Source organism: Phymastichus coffea, unplaced genomic scaffold (assembly GCF_024137745.1).
Source record: "Phymastichus coffea isolate CEN01 unplaced genomic scaffold, Cenicafe_Pcof_1.1 PCOF00128, whole genome shotgun sequence".
In the NCBI taxonomy this organism is placed as follows: Eukaryota; Metazoa; Arthropoda; class Insecta; order Hymenoptera; family Eulophidae; genus Phymastichus; species Phymastichus coffea.
The window spans coordinates 570,068-594,093 of NW_026706939.1; the positions used below are offsets into that span (position 1 = coordinate 570,068).

At 33.0% G+C, this 24,026-nt stretch overlaps 2 protein-coding genes across 3 annotated transcripts; one reads left to right on the forward strand and one right to left on the reverse strand.

The window, feature by feature from the left end:
• Positions 1-1,154: 1,154 nt before the first annotated feature.
• On the forward strand, positions 1,155-18,448 carry LOC131671518 (endothelin-converting enzyme homolog). Of its 2 annotated transcripts, XM_058947989.1 has the most exons (17): positions 1,155-1,315; positions 1,572-1,624; positions 1,719-1,799; positions 1,888-2,108; positions 2,357-2,783; positions 12,328-12,433; positions 12,627-12,780; positions 13,318-13,527; positions 13,607-13,887; positions 13,948-14,046; positions 14,119-14,289; positions 14,380-14,528; positions 14,671-14,893; positions 14,963-15,422; positions 15,850-15,996; positions 16,092-16,231; positions 16,384-18,448. In XM_058947989.1, the coding sequence occupies exons 1-17, from the start codon at positions 1,253-1,255 to the stop codon at positions 16,558-16,560; spliced, it is 3,162 nt and encodes a 1,053-aa protein (XP_058803972.1). In that variant the 5' UTR covers positions 1,155-1,252; the 3' UTR covers positions 16,561-18,448. The 2 variants fall into 2 exon arrangements, with proteins under 2 accessions (XP_058803972.1, XP_058803973.1); XM_058947990.1 differs by lacking the exons at positions 1,155-1,315; positions 1,572-1,624; positions 1,719-1,799; positions 1,888-2,108; positions 2,357-2,783 and adding an exon at positions 8,238-8,543 and having other exon boundaries at positions 12,320-12,433.
• Positions 18,449-18,606: 158 nt separating this feature from the next.
• LOC131671555 (uncharacterized) lies at positions 18,607-23,801 on the reverse strand. The gene is made up of 7 exons (XM_058948055.1): positions 23,577-23,801; positions 21,714-21,808; positions 21,494-21,625; positions 21,165-21,397; positions 20,749-20,969; positions 20,411-20,685; positions 18,607-20,066 (listed from the first exon to the last, which is right to left on the reverse strand). Exons 1-7 carry the CDS (start codon positions 23,799-23,801, stop codon positions 19,835-19,837), a joined length of 1,413 nt encoding a protein of 470 aa, XP_058804038.1. The 3' UTR covers positions 18,607-19,834.
• Positions 23,802-24,026: the final 225 nt, after the last annotated feature.

Below are 24,026 nucleotides of genomic sequence, written 5' to 3' on the forward strand. Positions count from 1 at the left end.
ATGACAGATTGCACAAGAAAGATAATTGTGATACTTTTGTTTTGGATATCTGAACTAAGATTGGTAAGGCAACATTAAACTGATTATTATTAAAAGGTTAACTATTTATTATTCTATATTCTGCAACATAATTAGTATTTAATATATATTTCAGATATCATCATTACCATTACCATATTGTGAATTTGATACTTGTAATGAAAATGAATATTGTTGTGGAGATGATGAATGTTGCACAAAATCACATAATAATATAACGTAATTACAAACATGTACCAATTCTCAAGAGATGATAAATTCTATAATATTGACCTTATTTGTTACAGGGTGTGGGTATTTGTTGGATTGTTCATAGTTATACTATTTTTCATTGCAATATACAAAAATAAAAGTTGCTTGTATAGATTTTTCTCAAGAGGATCAGAATCTGAATTGCTTAATTCTAAAATTTAGCTAATTATACATATGATTTACGAGATTAATATCAATAACTTCTGGCCTTGCTTCAATGTGTATGTTTACTTTAATACCATAAAGTGTGATTCATCAAGTATTAATCATGTAGAATAGATATAGTATGGTTTTCACGATACTGCTATAAAATAATACATATCTTATTGTAAATACATACAAAGAAATTGCAATAATTTTGTAAAAAGTAAATTAGTGAACTTATTTGGTATAATTATTAATTTAGATCCTGTGGTGCTCAATAATATGTGAAAATCTTATAACTATTTGGTAAATATCTTTTTAATATTTATAATAGAATACTTTAATTTTTATAAAAGTAGACTGTTCCATTGATCATGTAATATTTGAAAGTATATGTTGTAATAACTTTTTGCATCTATGTTACTAAAATAAGATTTTAATTGTAAATAATAATTAAAAATAAACATTTTGTAAATATAAAAATAATTTCTTATTTCTTACACTACTAAATTCCTATTTCTATGGTTTTTAATCAATTACAATTTTTAAATTTTACAAAAATTAGCAAAATGCAATATAAGCCTATTTTAATTATTTGAAATGTTGCACCTTTGCATCTCAGTATTGGCTCACCTGCTTCTGACGTCATATCGAGCTCCGAAATTTGAAAATCAATAATTGTCGGTCTCACGTACATACTAGTCGGTGCACATGACAGTTCAAGAAGGAAATGGCTGTCATGGTAAAACATAGAGTTAATTGTGCACCGTCTGTGATTTATTAAGTTAATAATTAATAATTTACGTCTTCGAAAAGCATGTCGCGAAACACAAAGTGGCAACTCGCGGTCATTGCTGGAATATCAGAATGTTTAGTTTACGTACGTATCACTCGCACGTTTTCCATCATCATTCTTTTCTATTTATTTTGTATATCATTCGGAATTTATTCATATAAAATCTCAAAAATACGTGCAGAATAACTACGGTATTTATGCACAATGATTAAAACATGATTGTTATTTAAGAATTAGTATGAGATGCTTTAATTAAAAACGTACATTTTATTTCATCATCATTTGTTTGTTTCAAGAAAAAGTTTATATTTACATGATAATATATTTGATAAAATTTCAGGCAGAAGCAAAATATTGTGCCTTTGAAATACATGGAGAACCAAAGTATTATGCGTAAGTTATCAATCGTTAGGTTGAATATAATCTAATTAGAGTATACTTCACACAGAGGAATACACTTTTATTTCTAATAATTATTTCTCTATAGGTGTCCACAAACAGAGTACTGCTGTAACTTTGGTTGTTGTGTGTCACCAGGGTATCAAATTTATCACCTCTGGTATTATTGGTAAGATTTTAGATGACACATCTATGAATATTAATATGTACCTATTTGTCTCAATAAGGGATCCTATCATAAAACTTAACAATTGCAGGTTACTGGTAATAATTATGTTTCTGGTATGCTCTGGTGGGGGTTGGTGGTATCGGTACTGGTTACAAGGAAGATATAGGACAGCAGCTTCTGCCATTCCGAGTAGATCTTCCAGTTCAAGGGTACATAATCCTCTTCGAGGTCCAACATGTCAAGCTCAACAAGCCAGAATATCGTACAATACAGCAAGAAATACCGTCCTTTTACACAGAATGTGGAAAGGTGAAATGTTGAAACATCTAAGTCGAATTTAGTTGGTTTGATATTTTATTTAAAATGCTTTACAATTGAACACAACTGTTTTGATTTAGTCTATTGTTATATTTTTAAAGTAGGCCTTGAACAAATGGTTTTAAAATCAAAAAGCTTCATTGCTTTTCTGGTTCAGGTTATTTAAAATAGAATCTTTAATGAGTTTAAAAGTTCTAATGCTTTTGAATGAAAAGGCATGTAAATTATCATACTTTCAGCACAAAGGAGCGTAACATCGCCAGCGTATTGCAACACTGGCGGGGCAGCCAGCTCAGCCACGCACTATCAAAATACCTCGGTGGTGCTGAATGACGCGAACTGTCCATATTACCAGTTATATGGACCGCCGCCGAGTTATGAGACTGTGATTGCGCAGACGAGGGGCAAAATGTCGAGTCCATCGTCATCGCCGGAGTTGCGGGTTCATCCACGAGTGCTGCAGCCGCCAGCCCCATCCTCGGGGGACACAGCTTTTCAGTGCTACTACAACGTCGCCGCGAGGATGCCACTCGAGGGGGCACCGCAATACCAGCAGCAGCCCGCAGGTCAGACAGCTGGATTTGACACGGCCGAGTACGTGCGGCTGGTGCAGCAATACGGACCCGAGGCCGCGATGATTCAATCGCCAAGACACCAACTTACTAGGCCCAAGCTACTCACCGATTCCGAGGTCGAGCAGCTCGCCGCTGGTGTTCGACTTGACAGTCCTATCGAGGGTGGCTTCACCATCACCAGTTGCTTCGATAGCTCCTGCGCACTTGATCGCCAGCTCCACTCTTTCTCTTCCATTGGCAGGCTCAACTCACGACCAGGGTGAGTGTCTAATGTCTCTTTCCTAATTCTGTTTTTGTTAGACATTAATTTCAAACTGAACTAACTTGCCCACTGAACATCGATTCGACACTTATCCGACGATATACTTATATCCGTAAGCGAGCTAAATAAAGTCACGTCTGACGGCATCTGACCTTATTCTACTTGAATCTACAGTATACAACTTTTAGAATCAGGCTAAAGTTACTTCCCTCTCGACAGTTTACAAATTTGATAAAATATTTTAGGTATTTTAGAGGCGTGAAGGTGAAGTAAATTGACTCACAAATAACTTTAAAATACTCTATATAATATAAAGACAAATTTAGGCCAAGTGCGTCACGTGTAAACGAACACTACATAATTGTGAAGAGACGCGCGGGTACAACTAACTGTAGCGAGATGAGATGTCGATATACTCACTCGATGAATGCCTGTGGAACGTCGCCGGAACGTACTTCGGCGCCCCTCGGCGTGAGCATGTTCCGACTCGCTTGGTTGTCATGGAAAATCGAAAGATTAAGTGGATAGTCAGTGTCATGTATGGCGCAGACTGTAGTAGCTCCTTCGCGAAAATTTAATGTCCAATGATTCCGTATTAGCAATAAATAAAGACAACATATTTTGGGAAATTTCCACTGGCAGCATAATACGATATCGAAAAATTGTAGTGTGCATGGGCAGTCACGGCGAGGCAGATACGACTCGGCAAGCTCGTCCCAATCGGAGCTACTCTCAGAGGAACCAGTGGCTACGACCTCGTCGTCATTGGGTTTCGAGCACTATCCCGCGTTGTTGACTCATCAGCGAACGAGCTCGAGCTTACGCAAAGGTGGTTCGCTGAAGATTCCGCGTAGGCGCGAGCAACTGAGGCAGCTAGCGAAACGTCGACTGAGTTCCGGAGCTGCCGAGGCTGCAGCATTGGCGACGGCAGCAACAGCAACAGCCACCACCTCGTCCTCCCAACCCAGTCCATCCAGCAATGTGATATCAGCTGCGGCCGCGACTGCCCACCAAGACCAATTACAGCCGCAACAGCGCTCTCCGAGCAGTACAAATTCTAATCTCGAAAGTAGGCGCAAACTCGACAGGTCTCGATCCCTCGAGTGAGATACAAATGCCTGTTGAGCTTTTAGTTTGTTGACATGTGTGTGTGTGTGTGAGAGAGAGAGAAAGAGAGAGAGAGAGAGAGAGAGCAAGAAAGAGAAAGATGACCGTGCGAAATATATTCTGCCATCGTCGGAGACTGTCAGGCCAGTTGTTAATTGTAATGTATATACTTACTTTTGTCAAATTTGTCAGATCATTTACGTGGATATGCGCATCTTATGATTGCTTTTTTGATACATTCTGTTTTTTATATTGTTGCCAATTACAGTTATTAGGTCTAAGTTACGTTAGTTGAATGTATCGTGCCATCGCTGTATATTTTATAAAAATAAAAGCGTGGATTTTCTTTTTTATTTTTGGAAATCTGTGAATTTTGGTTATCATGAGATGTACATATAAGTTTTTCTGTTATGGACGAAGACTGCGAAACCGAACAAAAAAACAAAGAAATAATAATTTTGTTTTAATGCGATCGAGGAAAATCACGTTATAATTTAATAACGAAACTCGCGTGAGAATTATCGAAAAAACGAGATTTTATTCTTGCATAAACCGGTGTAACGTTTGCCATTTTTGCCAGATGCATATATTGCTCCTTACTTCGATCGACGTAACAAATAATGCCCAACTCAGCAATTACCACAGCATCGTTGAGAATAATACCTTCTTATAAATTACTTTTAAAAAGATATATCTGGAAAAGACAAACAAACGAAATATCCCAATCATTCATTGTTACACTATCATGAATTTGGTAATTACGAAGACCTTGGGATATTCGACTTTTTAATCCTTTTTATACTCACAAAAACAGTTTTGTTGATTATATATTCTGATATATCCTTTTTTAAAGTAATTTGCCAGTCCGATACACTGTTTATCAAAAACACAAAGTGTTTTGATAGCTGACTAAGCTGAAATATTCTAAAAGATTATAAATTTAGGCTAAAACTATATGGTAAATTAAGTTTATATTTTTGAGAACAACCAAGCCAGAGTTATTATTCAAAAACTTTCACTGACCCTTTACACACAAATATCTTCGTTTCTATTTTATAAACGTGTAACATAAGAAATACTCACCATCATATCATAATTATAACAATCACTTTATTAAGTCTGTGTAGACAAGTTAACTAGTAATTTGAAAAATGTGATGTTAATTTAGTATACGTAAAGTGGTATAATCACTTTTCAACACTCCGTACGGAAAGCACATACTTTCCGTACGCTCGGCCAAAAATGTGCGTTCAAAAACAAGATTTTTGACACTCCGTGTAGAAAGCACATACTTTCCGCACGCTCGGCCAAAAATGTGCGTTCAAAAACAAGATTTTTGACACTCCGTGTAGAAAGCACATACTTTCCGCACGCTCGGCCAAAAACGTGCGTTCAAAAACGAGCTTTCTACACGTTGTATCAAAAAATACGGTACGACACATGTTCGGGAAAGAATTTCTCGTCTCGTGTGTCTTTCCACTCTCGCTTCACTTGTAAACCCCACACGAGATAAGAATCTACTTTCCCGCACTTATATCGTAATGTACTATTCCACATGTCGTATCGAAAAATACTGTACGATACATGTTCGGGAAAAAGATTCTCGTCTTGTGTATCTTTCCACCCTCGCTTCGCTTGGGCGTAAACCCCACACGAGATGAGCATCTACTTTCCCGTAGTTGTATTTTAATGTACTATTATCGCACTGGCGATGCTATAAATTGCCTACGCACTCCGCAATCAGCAAAAGTTGCATTTGTTTATATTTTTATGATTCAATTATTGTTGAAGCGTTTATTTACCTATACTGTTCCTATGTTTTTCTATCGAATGTGAAAAACATTTTTATGTTCTAGCAAGAATTTTATTTTCTTGTAAATTTTTTTATTGACCTATTTGTAAAACGAGACAACAAAACTTGGTTGCCAGCTTCAAAATGCATAGAAACAAACAAAAGGATCAATAAAAACATTCCAATTACTGTTACTTTATGGTGCAATATAGGGATGGTTTTGAAAGTACGTTAGACTTGAAAAGACTTGAAATAATGTTCTAAATGTTAAACGACATTCGTAGCAATACTGTCGTAATTTTTTTCATCTCGCTGCTCTAGTGTTTGAAACACTTTATGAACCAAGTCGCTATGATATGCGCGTCTCAGCATGTTTCTTTGTCAATATTAAGTGGACTTACGCACAACTCTATCATATACGCGCACACGAATATAATTCGATTTTTTAATTTCACTCCTTAATATAGGAAAATATACAAATGAATAAAAAATATCTCTATTTTTAACGTGTAACGTACTTAATGTAAATCTACACTATAACAATGGTCGAACGAGCGCGACGAAAACTTCGTTATTTTCTCTATTGCAAAAGATCGCCCACTCGTTTCGGCGTAGGATTTTTCTAAAAAATTCTATAAAATAGTAAGAACCGTGGTTCATTGTCCTATAAGGGCAACGCTCACGGATAAGTAGATTACGCTTGGTGTGAAAAAAAAAAGAACTTTCGAGTGAAAAAGCATCAAATCGCGCTTGAAGTGTTGTCTGGGTAATATACTGTACGAGTTTTTCAAAAAAAAAAAGGGTATAACTATAGGCAACGAGTGAAGGAGTGTGCTTTTTTCGTAAGTGTGTAACGTAGTTGAAAAAGAGTCGCAAGTAGAAAGCTTCTAGAAAAATAAAATATTTTCGTGATAAAGATGATCTCGAGTTGTCTGTTAAAAAAAGGCCAACTTGCTTTCCTTTTTTTAATGTCTATGTTGAGTGAATGGTGTTTTTTTCTATTTTTTTAACCAAAACCGATTTTGTACTTGTATGGCATTGACCAATACTTATTAGTATTAAATAAATTTTATTGTTCTTCTAACATTTTGCTAAATTACATAGTTCGTAAAATAAGCATTAATTGGAGTTTTAGTATTGGTCATGATATGGTTTCGATTTTCTAAACTACTTTCCAACGAGGGAGAACGTGAAAAAAAATAATAATATTGTCGTTTAGCTATTTGTGTTAGACAAACATTGAACATTTTGTTCCTTCTCTCAACTCGAAATAGCGGTCCAAAGTGTATGTGCCAATAGCAGAAAACAAAGTACTCGGTATAGGTATTATTGGTAAGAAAAGAAAATATTACTCGAGCGTAATGAAGTAAAAAGTATGCAACACTTTCAAAGTGACGAATCTGTAAATGCACTGTCAGAGACAAATAGTTGATCTGGCATGTTGCCAGGCGATACATGAACTACGTACACAATTATTTTTTGTAATCTTCCAAGTCCTTGTCACAAATTGTATTTAAAAACTGTAAATTCCACGGGAAAGCACCATATTGCATGATATTGCCGTAAATAACGTATTCCGATATTCTAAACTAAAATGAAAAAAAGATTTTAAAAAAGCACCAGCAAAAGACAAATAAGTGAACGAAAAACATTATTCGATGTATCGACATTTCTATCAATTAGAACAAATCTATCTATCGAAGAAATTTTAGGACTATACGAAACTACGCAATGTTTATTTCCGTTACATGAGCTAATTCATTTCCAACTGCCATACGTTAGACAACCTTTCAAAAATAATCGCATAAAATGTAATGTTGATACATTGATTGCTGATCTTGGCTAATAGATCGATCGATCTAAACGAGTGAAGCTTAAAACGGTGCGAACGAAACTTGCTCTTTTATGATATTGTATTGTGCAGAAAAGAAACTATTCGAATTGAATTGACCAGAAAAGGACACTGTAAAATATTGTAACTAATAAAATAATGTCTTATTGAAAATAAAGACATACGAAATATTTATTCACATAGATGTGATGCTGTTTGTTTTCTCCTCGCCTTCATCACAATGCATTGTTCATGAAAATATATGCATGTATAACCAAATAAAATCAAAAGACTCGGAATTATTATGTAAGAAAGGCATTATTGAAAATTAATTGAACTGACGCGAAAGTACATATGGACGCCACGTGGTCGCTCATCAATCGACGCTTTCTGATAACGATAAGTTTTTAGGCGTCCCGCGCGCAGGTGTCACACTATCGATGGGCACACAAGCGCATATCCAAGCACATGTTTGTATATCCCGTACATACGTATACGCACGCAGTTGGCGCAAAGGGAAATCAATAAAGGAACGAGCAGTGGAGGGGTCGAGACGCGCAGAGACATCATCCCTGCGGTCGTAGTCGAGGTTTTTTCACAAGAGCTATCTTCCATCTTTTACGCGCAAGACAATGCCTCGCTCGTGAGAGATTCGTTACGTTTATTTTCGTCTTTTTCCGTTCGATCCGAAAAACTTGCACCTTAATGCGGAACATCGCGGACAAAGTTACGACCATCGAAGTTAGCTGTGCCCTAGAAGCTCCCGGTTCGCAGTAAGCCTTTTCCTTTTGCGGCATGCATCTTCCATGGTAATATTTACGGCTGTTTACTTCCAATTCCGACCATCATGTCTGTGAAGGTGAGCTTCACGTTAATCTAACAAACACACGCACTGCGGAGAACAATTTTGTCGCTGCCATTTTTTATCTAAACGCATAAAGTAAGGGTTATACAAGTTCAACACTCTGTCGTTTGACATTGGCATTGATTGTTATAGAATAAACTTTCGTATTGTGTTTCCCAGTATACGTATTGCTTCAACTAGGTTATTTATTATTTATTAGAGTTGATATTGCCTAATTATGTATATAGTCAATTTGAATGTCGTATTTTTGTAAAAAGTGTTGTGGCTACCAATTTCGACCATATTTTTTTTATGTTATTTGTCAACATTAGAGTGTTTTTATGGATGATATATATTGCAAAATAAATTGTAAGATTAGCTGATTTGTTTGTTTTACAAACTGAAATTTGATTAAAAATGCATGCAACATGTAATTCATCAATGATGCTAAGACATTATTTAATTAATCAATAAATGCTGTTTGGTACCATTTTAGCAAATGTTAATACTAAAATTATTCAGAATGATGAATATTCCTTAGAACTATAATCTCAGTGACCGAACTCAAAAATATTCATGATAAATTAATGTATGGCTTATATAGATTATCGATTTTTATTGATATACTTATTGCATGCAACTATGAATGCAATTGTAATTGATATTAAAACAAAATGAAAAGTTTCAATCTATGTAAGTAATTTCCGAAATATTAAATTTGTGAAAAATCGTAGCAGAAGAAGAAACATCGCAATCGGAGAAAAATTGCTTTCGTTCGATAAGCTTAAAGTACATTTAAATCTACCAAAAGTCCCAGACAATAATTGTCGTTCCGTGTCTCCAGGAGGGGTTGTGAAATATCAGAATAACCTTCCTTCAGTGGCAAACGAAAACGCCATTAGCAGCGGGAGGTTCTGCGCAATCGTAAGATGGAAACTCACGTGTACAAGCAGCGCGAGTCGCTTGACGCACTGATGAAATTAATCTCTATTATCGATCAGAGCGCCTGCCAGAACGAAAACAACAATTCCTTTTCTTGTTTGTCTCGTCATCTCGGGTGGCGTGGATCGATCGTCGCAAGCCGTAAAAATAAAAAAAAATGTTCCATTGCCGCACGGACATTATACAAAAGCTCAAATGAAGCCTATATATGCGACGTATACACAAAAGCAAGTCGCGGCGCGGACTTTAAGTGCTTGTTTCCTGCTGCCTCGAACGCACACGTTAAAATCGTGAGTGTGTTGGAAGATCGCACAAATAGTCTGGAGCTTGCGTGGTATGCTGGGCCGGTGCGTTCAATGCGGGCTGTAAATAACACGCGAATATACATCTCGGGCGTAACTGGGCTTGTTTAATTAGACAATACGGCGATCAAGCGTACAGCATATATATCGCTCTGTTTGGCCACGCGATGATGCTATAGCCGGCGTATAACGTGTGCTCGAGCGACGCATTCAATCGAGACCTCGTTGTCACCCTCTTGGCGATTGATTATTATTGATTGGAAAATGTCCTACGTGTGCTGACGTGTCGGTGTAAAATGCTTTTCCAGCAAATAGATCGGAAAATGTCTCAAGTGGAGTTTTTCGATGGATGGACAAATTTGGACATCGAACGATCGAAAATTAAAAAAAAAGTGTCAATTTGAATGTGCCGCATGACGAATACGCGTGGCAATGTAGATCGGCTGAGCTATTTTAGTGGATCCTTCCACTTGATTAACTCTAAAATCAAACATCGCCAAAAGCAAACGTATTCATCGATCTCCTCAAATACGCAAATATCCGTTCTGATATTCTTGTTTATAAATGTTGATGTGACACCAGGAAAAAGTTTGATAAGACTGCAATCCATCGAATCTTGTTTCATTTACCCGGAGGTGAGAAAAAAGAAAAAAAAAATAGAATTTACCTAGAAGAAGGAGATGTGATGTGAGATCATTTTCCAATCGCACGGCATATAAATCGTATTTCCCCGCGGACAGTTGTGCTGCTGGCGTCGCAAGCGAGACTATCAGCCGTCGTCTCTGCGATCTTCGACATCACAGCGCCCGCGTCCGTGTCGGCTGATGAGCAATAGCGATACATCGCCTCTTGCGCGTGTCACGTGTGTACCCTGTCGACCAAGCTTCCCCTCTCTCCCTCAGATTTTCCGCGCCAACCGAACGAAATAGTCGGCGCAGTCTCGGGCCTCCCTTCGCACGCGCACTCGTCTGTCCGTATCCGACTGACTCGTGATTAATTCCACGATCCCTGAGTCCTTTGAAGGACATCTTCTTTGCTGTCGGTGCGTTTTTCTTTTACAAATTTTAAGCATGAGAAGTTGCTGGATTTGATAATTATTAGAATACGCATTTTCGAATTGAGACTAAACATTCGAGCCTGGACATAAGCATTTGTTTTGAAGCGTTTCCGTTAAAACTTGCGCACTTAGAGATTTGATTGCACTAATTAATAGAATAATGTAATCTAAGCGCAAGTAATAAATAATACAATTCTAAAAGTGGAAAAATATAAATCTCAAAGAGGTTTTTCATCAGTAATACCGTAATACAGATACTAAAACACTGTTCAAATGACTGTTTGCGAAAGAAATATAAAAAAGGCGAGAAATTAATGAAAAGACCGATGTGGAATGAAACTAATCGACATCCGTTCGAAGCAGTCTAATTTCGCTCGAAGAAAACACGAACTTGCAAATCATCCAAATCACAGTCGTGACGTGCACGTCTACCCTTGACCGCGTTCAAGTCTCTGTTATCGTATGAGAAACATCAGTCGTACGTAGCGTATATTTGAAGCAGATGTGCGGTCTGCCGGGTTCTGCATAAACATGAAGCCAGATCGCCTGGTCATATATATACATTCGTAGCCAGAGAAAAGAGAGAGGAGCGTGAGATAAGCTTGCTTGAAACCGCCACTACAGAGGCACGCTTTCAAAAAACGAGCGCTGAAAGTCATCCAAACGCTTGTATTTTTAGACGGCAAACTTAATTTTATATATATATATATGTGTGTGTGTGTATATGTATATATATATAGCTGAATTGCGGCGTTTTGCAGCCATGGCAAGCTGTGCGGACCTTCGCGGTACGGAGCGGTTCAATTTTATTAATTGTGCTGCTATGCGCACTGCCGGAAGGCCAAGCACGCGTCGAAGCCTGAACGACTGCGAACTCTCGAAGCCAATCGGCACCGGTGAGTCGTGCAGCTGTTTTCTATTCTGCTGGCGAACCGAAGCCTTCGATCGTCGAAATCGCGTTTATTTCTCTGGCGCTTTTCGCTCGCTCTAACGAAACTTGCGATAATACTTGCGAGTACGTTCGGCGGTTCTCTACAGACGTAACGCCGCTACCGTACGGAAAAATGTAAGATTACGGAATGTAACTCCCATGCGCAAGACAGATCGTAGATAACTCCTGTATTTAACGCTTGCATTTTTCTCGATCTATTGCAATATTAACAAGTACGACAGGTTGTTTGTTTGCGTTACTATTTTGATTGACAATATACGGCTGTGTTATAAGTTATTAGTGTTTCTGTAGAAATAGAAATGGTACCCTGTAAAATAGCTATATTTATTGATTATTGTTTATTTTATAATGCACTATAGTATTATTTTGATGACGAACTTGGCCATCGTTCTCGATATCAACAAACTTCTGTTATATAAAAGTTAATTCAAATCCATGATTCCAACCCACAATATCCGTTTCTGTATCCTCTAATCAATCTTGAAAAAAAGAAATTAACGCAACTTTTATGAATTCATGTGATTCAATGTGTTTTTAGATGATGAGGTACAAACAGACTGAATTTGAAGATGATAATACCAGTAGCATTGGCTCTATCGCATTGAACAGCGAACGCATTAGCACGTCTGCAACCCACATCCGATATCATTCGGTTTGTACATTATTTCATTGTCTATATTGTAAGGTAATGCTCGTTCTATGCTATTGGATATAAATCAAACCGTCTAGTTTAGCAATCAAACCTAACAGTTTTCCGAAAAACTACATCTAAATTATCAAATGTCTACATTTATCCATATTTATCTTACTAAAGTAATATGTTACAACATTTTGTTTTGTTTCAGGGTTCATCATTATGGCGAGCAAGAAGTACTCTAGAAAGATGTCTTTTTATCATATGTGTGGCTTTGTTACTCATGGTCGTTGTACTTTCTATAGTAATTAGTAGTAAAAATGGATGGGATTCTCATATTCTTCATATTACTTCACATAACGAAGGTAATTACTTCGATTATTATGTACAGTATCCTTTCTTAATTGTTAAAAAGTATATAAAAGCAAATTGCAATGTCATCATTACATTTCAAAGACCAGCAAATTGGAATTCTGGCCTTTGTTCACATTTCAACGTAAATGTTAATATAAGTTCTATTCATATTCGGTTTCCGTCAGTGAACGACTATTTCTATTCAATCTGAGAATTGGTTATAATTAAGTTAACAAATGGTAAAAAAAGTTACAACGAAATAAAGTAACATTTTGATTAGAATCTTTCTAAATTTTTAACTAAATTATCAAGAACAAATTGAACTCTTCGTATAATTAACTAAAATATATTTCTTGCTGAGGGCTGAATAACAACTTTTTTGGTTGATTTTTTTATGTAAAAATTCTAAAGAAAATAAATAAATTTGAAACTTAATTCGTTTCCATTATAAAATGTCAACATAAAAAAATATAAGAATATTAGCATTCACTGAACTAAAAAATAGGTTCATTTGATCCTGGTATTATTCTATGATCCATTTCTTGTAGGTGATTCTCACTGCGTAACACAGCATTGCGTAACTGTGGCAGCCTCGATAATAAACAGCATAGACCATTCGGTCAATCCATGCGAAGACTTTTATGAGTATGCATGTGGCGGATGGGGAAAAAAGAATCCTATACCCGATGGAAAAAGTATGTGGGGAACCTTTGGAAAGCTCGAGCAGGATAATCAGTTAGTTGTAAGAAATGTTCTAGGTAAGCTATTGTTTAAAAAAACTTGAGAATACATTTGATAATTGTAACTCTTGATGAAAATGTTCGAATTTAATTTTAGAAAAGCCCGAAAAGGTTATGAAGTCAGAGGCAGAAAGAAAAGCGAAACTGTATTATGAGTCGTGCGTGGATGCGGATGAAACTATAGAATCGCTTGGCGCTAAACCTATGTTAGAATTGCTGGAAGTTGTGGGAGGTTGGAGTATTGATAAGAAATTCAATATCGACACATGGTCCTTGCAAAACAGTATGCATGTATTACAAAATGTATATAACATGGGTGGCTTATTTTCTTGGGCTGTTAACGAAGATGATCGAAATAGTAGTAGACACATCATTCAAGTGAGTAAACTTATTTCGTAAAAGGTATATTTACGCTGTTGAGTTATACTGTTATTCTAGATTGATCAAGGTGGACTAACATTACCAACTACTGATAATTACTTGAACAAAACAGAGCACAGTAAAGTTCTTGCAGCTTATCTAGAATACATGACCAAGGTATGGTTTTGATTGTCGATGAAAAATCATGTTCACACGGAATAATCCACAGCTAATTTCACAATATTATAGATAGGCGTATTACTTGGAGGTGAAGAAAACGCAACTAGAAAACAAATGCAGGACATTATTGACTTTGAGACGAAGATTGCTGAAATTACGATACCTCAAGAAGAACGGAGAGACGAGGAAAAGTTGTATAATCTCGTTACTATAACCGAATTACAGAAGGCTGCGCCATTTGTATGTTTGTTTGTTATTTTTGCTACTTATCGAAAATCATACGAGAATATTGATCATAAATAATGTTTACGTAATGGTATCTTGACGTAGATATCATGGATCGATTATTTTCAAAATGCCACTGGTGTAGTCAACAAAACAATCACCAGCGATCAAAAAATAGTTAATTATGCGCCAGAGTACTTCAAAAAGCTGTCGAAACTCGTGTTGCAGTACAACAAAACGAATTCAGGAAAAGTGTACGTCCTGTGCAATATCCGTACGTGATGTCGAAGCATATGTGTGCCCGTATCTAATAGCTTCTGCAGCATTATCTCGTGCTCTCAAGAGTTGATATATTACTATATTTATTTTAAAATTTTCTTGTTGAATTCCTTGCAGGATTTTGAATAATTATTTGATATGGCAAACCGTACGGTCACTTACTTCATGTTTATCAAAGCCATTTAGAGATGCCTACAAAGGATTGCGAAAAGCTTTGATTGGTTCAGAGGGCAGAGAAGAACAGTGGCGCTATTGTGTAAACGATGCTAATAATGTTATGGGTTTTGCCATCGGAGCTATGTTTGTTCGAGAAGTTTTTCACGGCAAGAGCAAGCCAATGGTATTTATCTTTTATTATCAAAGACTCCTTAATTTTGCGTATCTTTACGATTGTGTATTTCAATAACAGGCTGAAGAAATGATAAACGAAATAAGAACAGCTTTTACGAAGAACTTAAAAAATTTGGATTGGATGGATTGGGAAACACGGAAATCAGCTGAAGAGAAAGCTAACGCCATTACTGACATGATTGGTTTTCCCGACTTCATTTTAAATCCAACTGAGCTTAATGAGCGATATGCTGATTTAATAATCACAAAGAACGAATATTTTTCTAATAATATTCGCGTAAATAAATATAATTTGATAAAAAATCTTGAAAAACTTGATAAACCAGTTAATAAAACAACGTGGATTATGACACCGCCAACAGTGAATGCCTATTACACACCAACGAAAAACCAAATTGTCTTTCCTGCTGGAATTTTGCAGTGTCCCTTTTTTGATATGCAAAATCCAAGTAGCCTTAATTTTGGTGGCATGGGAGTTGTTATGGGTCACGAACTTACCCACGCATTTGACGATCAAGGTAAATGACAACCAACAATAATTTATTAATTATACATCTATACAGATTTTAATAATAACGCATATAGTATCTTTGAACGTAAAATTTATAAATATATTAATAATAATTACGCAATTTCTTTTCTAAAAAATTAACTGAACAATTTCATATTTCTAAAACACTTAATCCCTTGCTAGTTTCTATAACGTTTGTATGAAGTAAATGAATATAACGACATGTAATTATATTACAAATGATATACATTGTAATTTTTGAATTTGATTAATTAATAATTTTACATTTCTTCAATAATTAAAATCATAGAAATCCAAAATACAAATCGAAAAACTATTTTATGTACCCAACAAATTTTTTAGGCAATTATAACAAAACTGTCTGAAACTTAAAGCATTATTATATTTAAAATAAATGTTCATTTTAACGCAAGGCCGAGAATATGATTTGCATGGTAATCTACACCAGTGGTGGAATAATGCTACAATAGAGAGATTCAAAAACAGAACTGAGTGTTTCGTCGAACAATATAGTAAATTTGAAATTGAAGGTCGTCATGTCAACGGCCGTCAAACATTAGGTAATGATGCAGATTTTAAGCACCATTGTAAAAAAAACTAGATTATATTTGTAGCGATATTTGAACTTAATTATAAGTTGTGATATCACTTTCAGGAGAGAATATAGCCGATAATGGAGGGTTGAAAGCTGCCTATCATGCATACTTAACGACAAAAAGAGACTACAAAGATCATCTGCCTCTACCAGGGCTCAATATGACCCATCGTCAGTTATTTTTTCTCAATTTTGCTCAGGTGAATGAATACTTTTGATACAAAATGTTTGTCTTATTTTCAATGCTGTATATTTATAATATTTGAACCATTTGTTATTATTTTACTTTAATCGTTTTATTTTAGTCCATACAATTTATTATCTTATTACACGCTAGTAACTTCAATTACAGGTTTGGTGTTCAGCTGTAACGTCTGAAGCTATTGGTCTTCAAATAGAAAAGGACTCTCATTGCCCAGCAAGATTCAGAGTCATCGGTCCTTTGTCCAATTTAGATGAATTTTCGAAAGAATTCAATTGTCCCAAGGGTTCTCCAATGAACCCAATACATAAGTGTGAGGTATGGTAAAATAAGAATTAAAAAAAAAACTAAATATGGCTCTAATCTCTCTTTAATATATGATTTAACAATAATTTATATACTACTGTAGTTTTAATTTGATACGATGTCATTAAAATTATAGCAAATTTATAAAAATCATGAAATGAAACTTTGCTGTTAACTAGTTGTGTTATATACCTATATGTATGTATGTATGTATGTATGTATGAATGTATGTATGTATGTATGTGTGTATGTATGTATGTATTTATGTATTTGTCTACTAAAAAAGTTTAGAAAGCTACATTTCTTTTACAATCGTATACGACTATTTTATGAATCATTTTTATGAAACATTATCTTAAAGACAAACTTCGTATAACTATATTTTTACGCTAAAAATACCAAAACAAATAAAGTCATAAATATAAGTGTAAACGTGGAATAAGATTATTTTGCCATTATCTTTTACTTATACAAATATCCTAGAATATGCCATTTCAAATGTAAAATTAAATTTAACAAAAATAATGCACAGAAACTATAACTCAAAGTAAAAGCTTAATTACCTGGCGTTTTCCACTTTTATACTTAGAAGAAAGAATCTTTTCCATCAATCATCTCGAACGAAGATGAAAAATAAAAAAATATGAAGGGAAATAAAAAAATTGTTTAGTAAAGCTAACACGCCGAAGAAGAGCACGTTCAGAAACTACTATTCAAGTGCCGCTAAGTCATTTCTGCAGGCAGGATAGTTTATAAGAAAGTATTTATTTTGTAAAAATGTCAATGTACCAGATGTTAATATTTTAATTATTACTGCATGAATATATAGATAGTAAGATAACACATTATAGAACCACTAAATGTTAGAATTATTGGATTTCAGATAGTTTTTCAATTAAAATTGATTATATTTCACAGTATTTATAATATTTTAAAAAAGTCTTGCCAAATTGTCATAGAAATTAATAAAAGTAATTATTAGGGAGTATTTATCATAAAACACTCAAATAACATGATAGTTTCTGAAAATATTTACTGTGATAGTTAAAGTAACGTAACAAGTTTCGTAATTATGAATCAATATTGTCATATTATTATGAATATTTATCATCATCACTTATTTATTTATATAATCCATCACGTTTTAATTATTTTGTAGAAAGCCATTTTTATACAAATGTATCATAAATACAAAATTCTTTTAAATATTTAAAATGAATTGCGATAATGTTTTTAACGACTCTCATAAACAGATGACAAAGAAATTGAATATAAGATTCAATAGAAAATACACAACGTGTTTTATTACCATTTTTGAAAAATATCTGAGCATTTCTTAGAAATGCAACACGGCTTTGTAATCAAATTTAAAATTAACTCTTACTGACACACCATAACAAATTAAGATGAAATTACAGAATTTATGTTAAATATTTTAGTACGTAAATAAACTAAAAAATACTATATACCAATTCATTCTCAGTCACATCAATTTATCTAATGTACAAGGTAAAGAAAATATATCTAAAAAATGGACAATAAGTTTTATAAAAGTTCCATATTAGCACGATTGTATGTCATTCATTTCGATACGACCATTTTCTTTAATATAGAATTCACGAAATAATACAAAATTTTTAATTGATGTATTGTGTAATGTATATATATATATTGTATGTCTGTCAAATATTACAATATATTTTATAAATTTTATCTTCAGAATTGCCCGCGTTCTTAACTCTGTATTTTTTAACTCTAAACTTTAATGAAGCATCTGTCCTCACTTGTCCAAAGTTTATTTTTTTACCTTGTCAAAACAAAATATGATTATTTATAAGAGCAAGAGTTTTTTTATTAAATGAAAACTCAAAATCTTTGTGAACACTTTTGAGTAAATAATTGTCATCACTTTTTTATACGTAATAAATATAAATTAATTTTAAAATGATCACAAAGTCAAGATAAGTCAAATTATCGAGATTTACAAAAATTAAAGTTTAAATTTGTTTCATCAATTTAATATGAATAAAATTTCAGATTAAAATAATAATTAAAGAGTATATGTAATATACTATATGATATAACTATATTCGTCATCAATTATTTTACTACATGTAAATAATGTAAAAATACATGCCGTTGTAATGTTTCGTTAGTCATAATTTATAAGTTTTTATTTATTCCTTATATTAGTTATGTTTATATAATTTGTTCCAAATAAAAACTTCAATAACTGTAATTACATCGAATCACGTCGACCATAATAATAAAAGCTTTCTTTTAAACAAACAATAAACTCGATAATTTAAAATGTATAGTGCATTTTTAATAAAAGCTCAAAAAAAATCTTACTATTATGGATCCTATTCATATTTTATTATAATTATTGTTCCAATCGTATAAACCTTTAGGGTTTCCAGAAAATTAAACGTACTAAGGCATTTTTTTATCACGTGATAACACTACCATCGCTGTAACTATTCAAATTTTCATGTAAACCGCCAAAATTGCAGGATCCAATTTTGATGAAATGTTAGAATAATATTTCTGATAAAATATAAAAAACACACGTGTTTCAGGATTTATCTCATAGATTCATAGGCTTTGTTGGGCATTTAAGGGGCCTTTCATCTAATATATCTAAAAATCAAGTCTCTCCTTAAACTTAAATAAATCTTGAGAAAATTGGTCTACATATTTAAAGGTCACCGATAGAAAGTTGAGATCAAATGCTTTAGTTAAAAACCTTATTAGAAAAATTGAACTGTACTAAAGTCATGATATTCGAAAATGTATAAATGAAATCTATAGTAAGCTGTTATTTAAAAATTATCTCATTATTCAATCAAATTTTGGTTCATGACAAAGTACAATAAATAACTTTTGAACAGTTCAGCTATATATTTTATAAAATACAATCGTATAATATAGTCATTTTCAAAAACTTAAATACTGCAATAGTTTTAGAGGATGACATTTATCACGTTATGTAAGAAAAAGAGGCCTGAATACTTACTTTAATGAAACAAAGAAACGCAATACAAGTAGAAAAAACAATTGAAATAAGAACATTCATCCAATCATTTAAAGCCACACCTATGAAAGAATTTTATAATATTTTTCGACACTCATAAAATAAAAATTTATCGTATTGTTCAACATTTTTTAATTTGGTGCGAACAAAGTCATAGAAAAGGCTGAGAAATGCTACAGTATCACTACTATCCGTACTCCTATCTGAGCTTTTTCATATATTTCATTTCATCAAAACAATCTTTCATGGATATTGTAGATATTAATGTATGTTTGACAATTTAATATCGTTATGTAACCGAAACCATATATGTTCGAAAATACAAATAATTATACTGATGATTATTGCAATAAAAAGTCCTAAAATTAACAATTTAATATGATCTAATTCAATTTCTTGATAATTATTATATATTCCAAATGGTAGCTCACGATGAAACCCCCATTTTGTTTCCAAATATTTGATAATACCCGTAGAATGTAACCGCAGTAGGCTAAAAATAAAAAAATGATTAGTAAATTTACAAATATTCATACAAAATCATTGTTGACGAAATAACAGACAAGGATTCATTCGACTAAATTTATCTGAAAATGTTCAGCTATTCTGCAAATACTGTAGTGATGAAATAAATTTTCATTAACGACTATCGAATTTACTTGATTTTGTTTTATACATTAACCAGAAAATTGCTTAGTAATTATCTTTACTATATTTCCGTCTAATTATAAAAATAAAATCCTGCAAATTCTTAGTGTTGGTAATCAACGAGTTACATTATTTAACTTGTTAGCCGAAGAAGTATTAGCATCTTATTATGCCTATTATGATACATACTACGTATTGAGAATCTTCCAATACTTAGACCCTCTGTAATGTAAAAATGATATTTTTGCTCTCCAATAACTACCACGAACTTTTATAATTTGGCATTTATCTTGAACATGTTGATATTGCTTTAAAAATATATCAGGCGTTTCGAGAAATAAAAATCCTGGACTGCAAATATTTTTTCTAAATTCCACTTCGTTTGTCATATTAGGACATTTCCTATTCAGTAATAGCTTTTTTTTATTTTTCACAGATTTTGGTTCGTTATTTCCTTCAATAGACTTTCAAACAATTTTAAAAACAAATTTAATAATCTCTTTTGTTTTATTACATATTATTCTCACCATTTGAAGTTCGTTATAAGCGTAAGTCTGATCCCGTACGCAAATTGAGTGAGTCATTTTTCTCCAAACATCTTCAAGTTCATATACTGCTACAAATGGAGCACGAAATGCTAAATATGAAGTTAAGGTACTGTTAAATCCGCATGAAAGTAACATTCCCATTATCAAAGCAGTAAAAGTACATATTCGCAAAGACCACGAACGAGGTATTTTCTGAAAACCTTCAGACAATATATATAAATTCATAAAATTTAATTACATGAACGTAGAGATTATCTTTGTCAAAATTCGAATAAATTTACATTTACACTTTTATAGTCGGTTCATATCAATTCCATTACAATCTGAGTGCGATAATAGACAACAGACTACTGGTTAAAAAGATAATTTTTCTTAATAAATGTAACAAGATTTACCTTGACCACTTGTTGCTCCAAGAATACATAGTAAATTAAAAGACGTACAACCAAACTCATCGCATGATTCATTGTTTGTGCATAATTTACTTTTTATATTGTAAATACCAATCATACTTAAAGTCAATAAAAGTACAAAAAGCATTGATAATGTCCAAACGTACACATGAAATATACGAATGTACCACCATTTTGAAATGAATGTACCTTCCGGAACCGTAAAAAGTGAGTATCTGTTTAGTTGAGAATCGTAAAAATAGTACTTTATTAAAAAAAATTGTTTAAATAAATATTATTTTTCAAAGTGTAAACAGATCAATGGTACTAACGATTTCTGGCCAATTACAGTACTTGGTACATAATATACTGTTGGTTGTGCAATCAATGTTGTTGCAGCTAAAGTAATGTCAAAGGCTCCATTGCGCAGTTCGGAAATATTATTGCATGATGTATAAATAGACCTGAAGTCAATAATGAGTTCTAAGTATTTAATAACTTTTAACCAATATAGCACTAAATAGTATGAAGCAGCGAATAAATTTATTTTACCTGAATTTTAACGCTTTTTCTAAGATTGTCCAAACGTCACCCAAAAATCCACCCACTACTGTGTTATTTTCCTTTAAATGCGTATACGGATCTTTCTGTAAAATTTATTAATCTTTAGAGAAATACTTCCTAAACAAAAACCTGTCTTTTATATAAATTTTGGGATTTTTGAAAAATTTATAACGTTCAGCTATTATATATTTCAAATAACTATGAAATATGGTATATAAAATTATTCTATAGCCATATAACATCATTTGTACCACAAACTTTCATTTAATCAATATACATCATTTTAGTGATTAGCAATTTCACTTAAATACCTTGAAAACAATTTTCTCATTCACTTTTACATTATATGTTAACAGTTGAGTTGATTTTCGCTCTATTTTCAAATTGTTTAACGAACAGAAAGTTCTTTACATTAGTTTACATTTTAAAATTATTAAAATAATAAAAAAATAATAATATGTAAATATAAACATTTCTTATTGTATAAGAGCTTATAAATATTTCACTAAAGAAATGTGTAACTATAACTTAATGTATTTTATCTACTAGTCTTAATACTCGAAACAAAAAAAATTTAACATTGGCTTTCAATTGATAAAGCTCAGTGAGTTTCGTGGTTTCGCCAATAAAAGCAGCTCTACTGATACTTTAATTGTTTAGTAGTGGAGTGAAAATCCACAATGCGTTTAATTAAAGGTTCTTCGGCGTGAAGGAGTACCACATTGAACGCCTCTGAAATATGTCATTTATTTGATTACAGTACCGAAAATTATTAACAATTTAAAATATTACAACAAATTCTTGCATTATATTATATCATTGAATAAAGGTAAATCTCAATCCGTAATAAATTCGCTGTAATCGCATCGGTCAAATGCAAACGGACGTTTTATCAGATTTTATGTAGTCTTCATATTCTAGAGAGCACAGTATATCACGAACGACAGTATATTACGAAATCCTTATAAAAATGCATATTAATTTTTTTTTGTTTGTTTATGAAAAAGAACTTTTATTGACTTGATCGATGTGACGAGAGCCTTATAGAAATAAAAGTTTCACATGGACTTATAGTCATTTTGATGTAACCATATTCAAGTTATGTTACATACAGCATAATTACTAACCAAGGGAGTAAAAATATTGGTTAGTCCATAGCACATGTAAATTGACACCCGAGGTAAAGCCCGAGGTAATAGAATTGAGGATTCAATCGTTCTACTCCAGTTATGAAATATCTTATGCTCATTTTTGCATATTTGCATGAACACTGTATGTATTTATGACTGTAAATTCATTTGGGCATGTCTGATTAATTCATTCTCTTAAACAGATTATATTATTTTTATTTAAAAAAGAAAAATATAAATGTTAAAAATTTTTAAGTTAGCCTATTTATCTGCAACTCTAAATGCACAAAGAAAATGTTACAACTTAATTTTCTATAAAAAATTGGTCAGAAAAGGAATAAATTTGATAGTTTTTGTGATTACAGCATTACCGCCTGAGCATAGCGTAACGTTAGAGATTTATTTCCATATTTTCTTTTGACTTCAGCATACGTATGGGGTGAGATACAGTCAGATCTTAGCAACCGTTCGGGACTTCGCATACAATTGAAAAGACATGTATAAGCAATTGAAATATTCTGTACAAATACATACAGACGCCATTTCTTGGTCAATCCAAATCGACTTGTAACCAACTTAACTTATTTATTTTTTAAGAAAAGAAAATGACATACCACGCAATCAAGACATAATAAGAATGAATAATAAGAGTGAATAAAGACAAATAAGAATGGTTTCTTCCATTTTAGTACGATTAACATTAATTATTACTTTTTCTTACCGTATTTATTGCTACTCTTAAGATTTTCCCTTGCAAATTCTTCGTAAATTTAACAGAACATAATGCACTTTGATTGGGTTTCAAATATTCCAGCTTTTCGAATTTTTCTCTCATTGAGTTGTAGCGCAAAATACGGTCAGGATTAAAAAGTAACGATGTATCGTCTTCTGTATTTTCTTGTAGCTGTTTTTGATCGTTAAAAAATTTGATACACGTTTCGCACATTGTCGTACGCAAAAACACCTATCAAAGAAATAATATTATTTTATAGTTTTTTTTGTAGAAATGAAAAATTTTATATGAACTAAATTCAGATTTTGAAATATAGTGACCACAACGTAAAAAATAAAAGTGGAGCTCAATTTATTTGAAAGCATATTTCTTATGTGACAAAAATAGTTCTGAATCACTCGTTAACTTTTACAATCTGATGAATACTCACTGGCTATA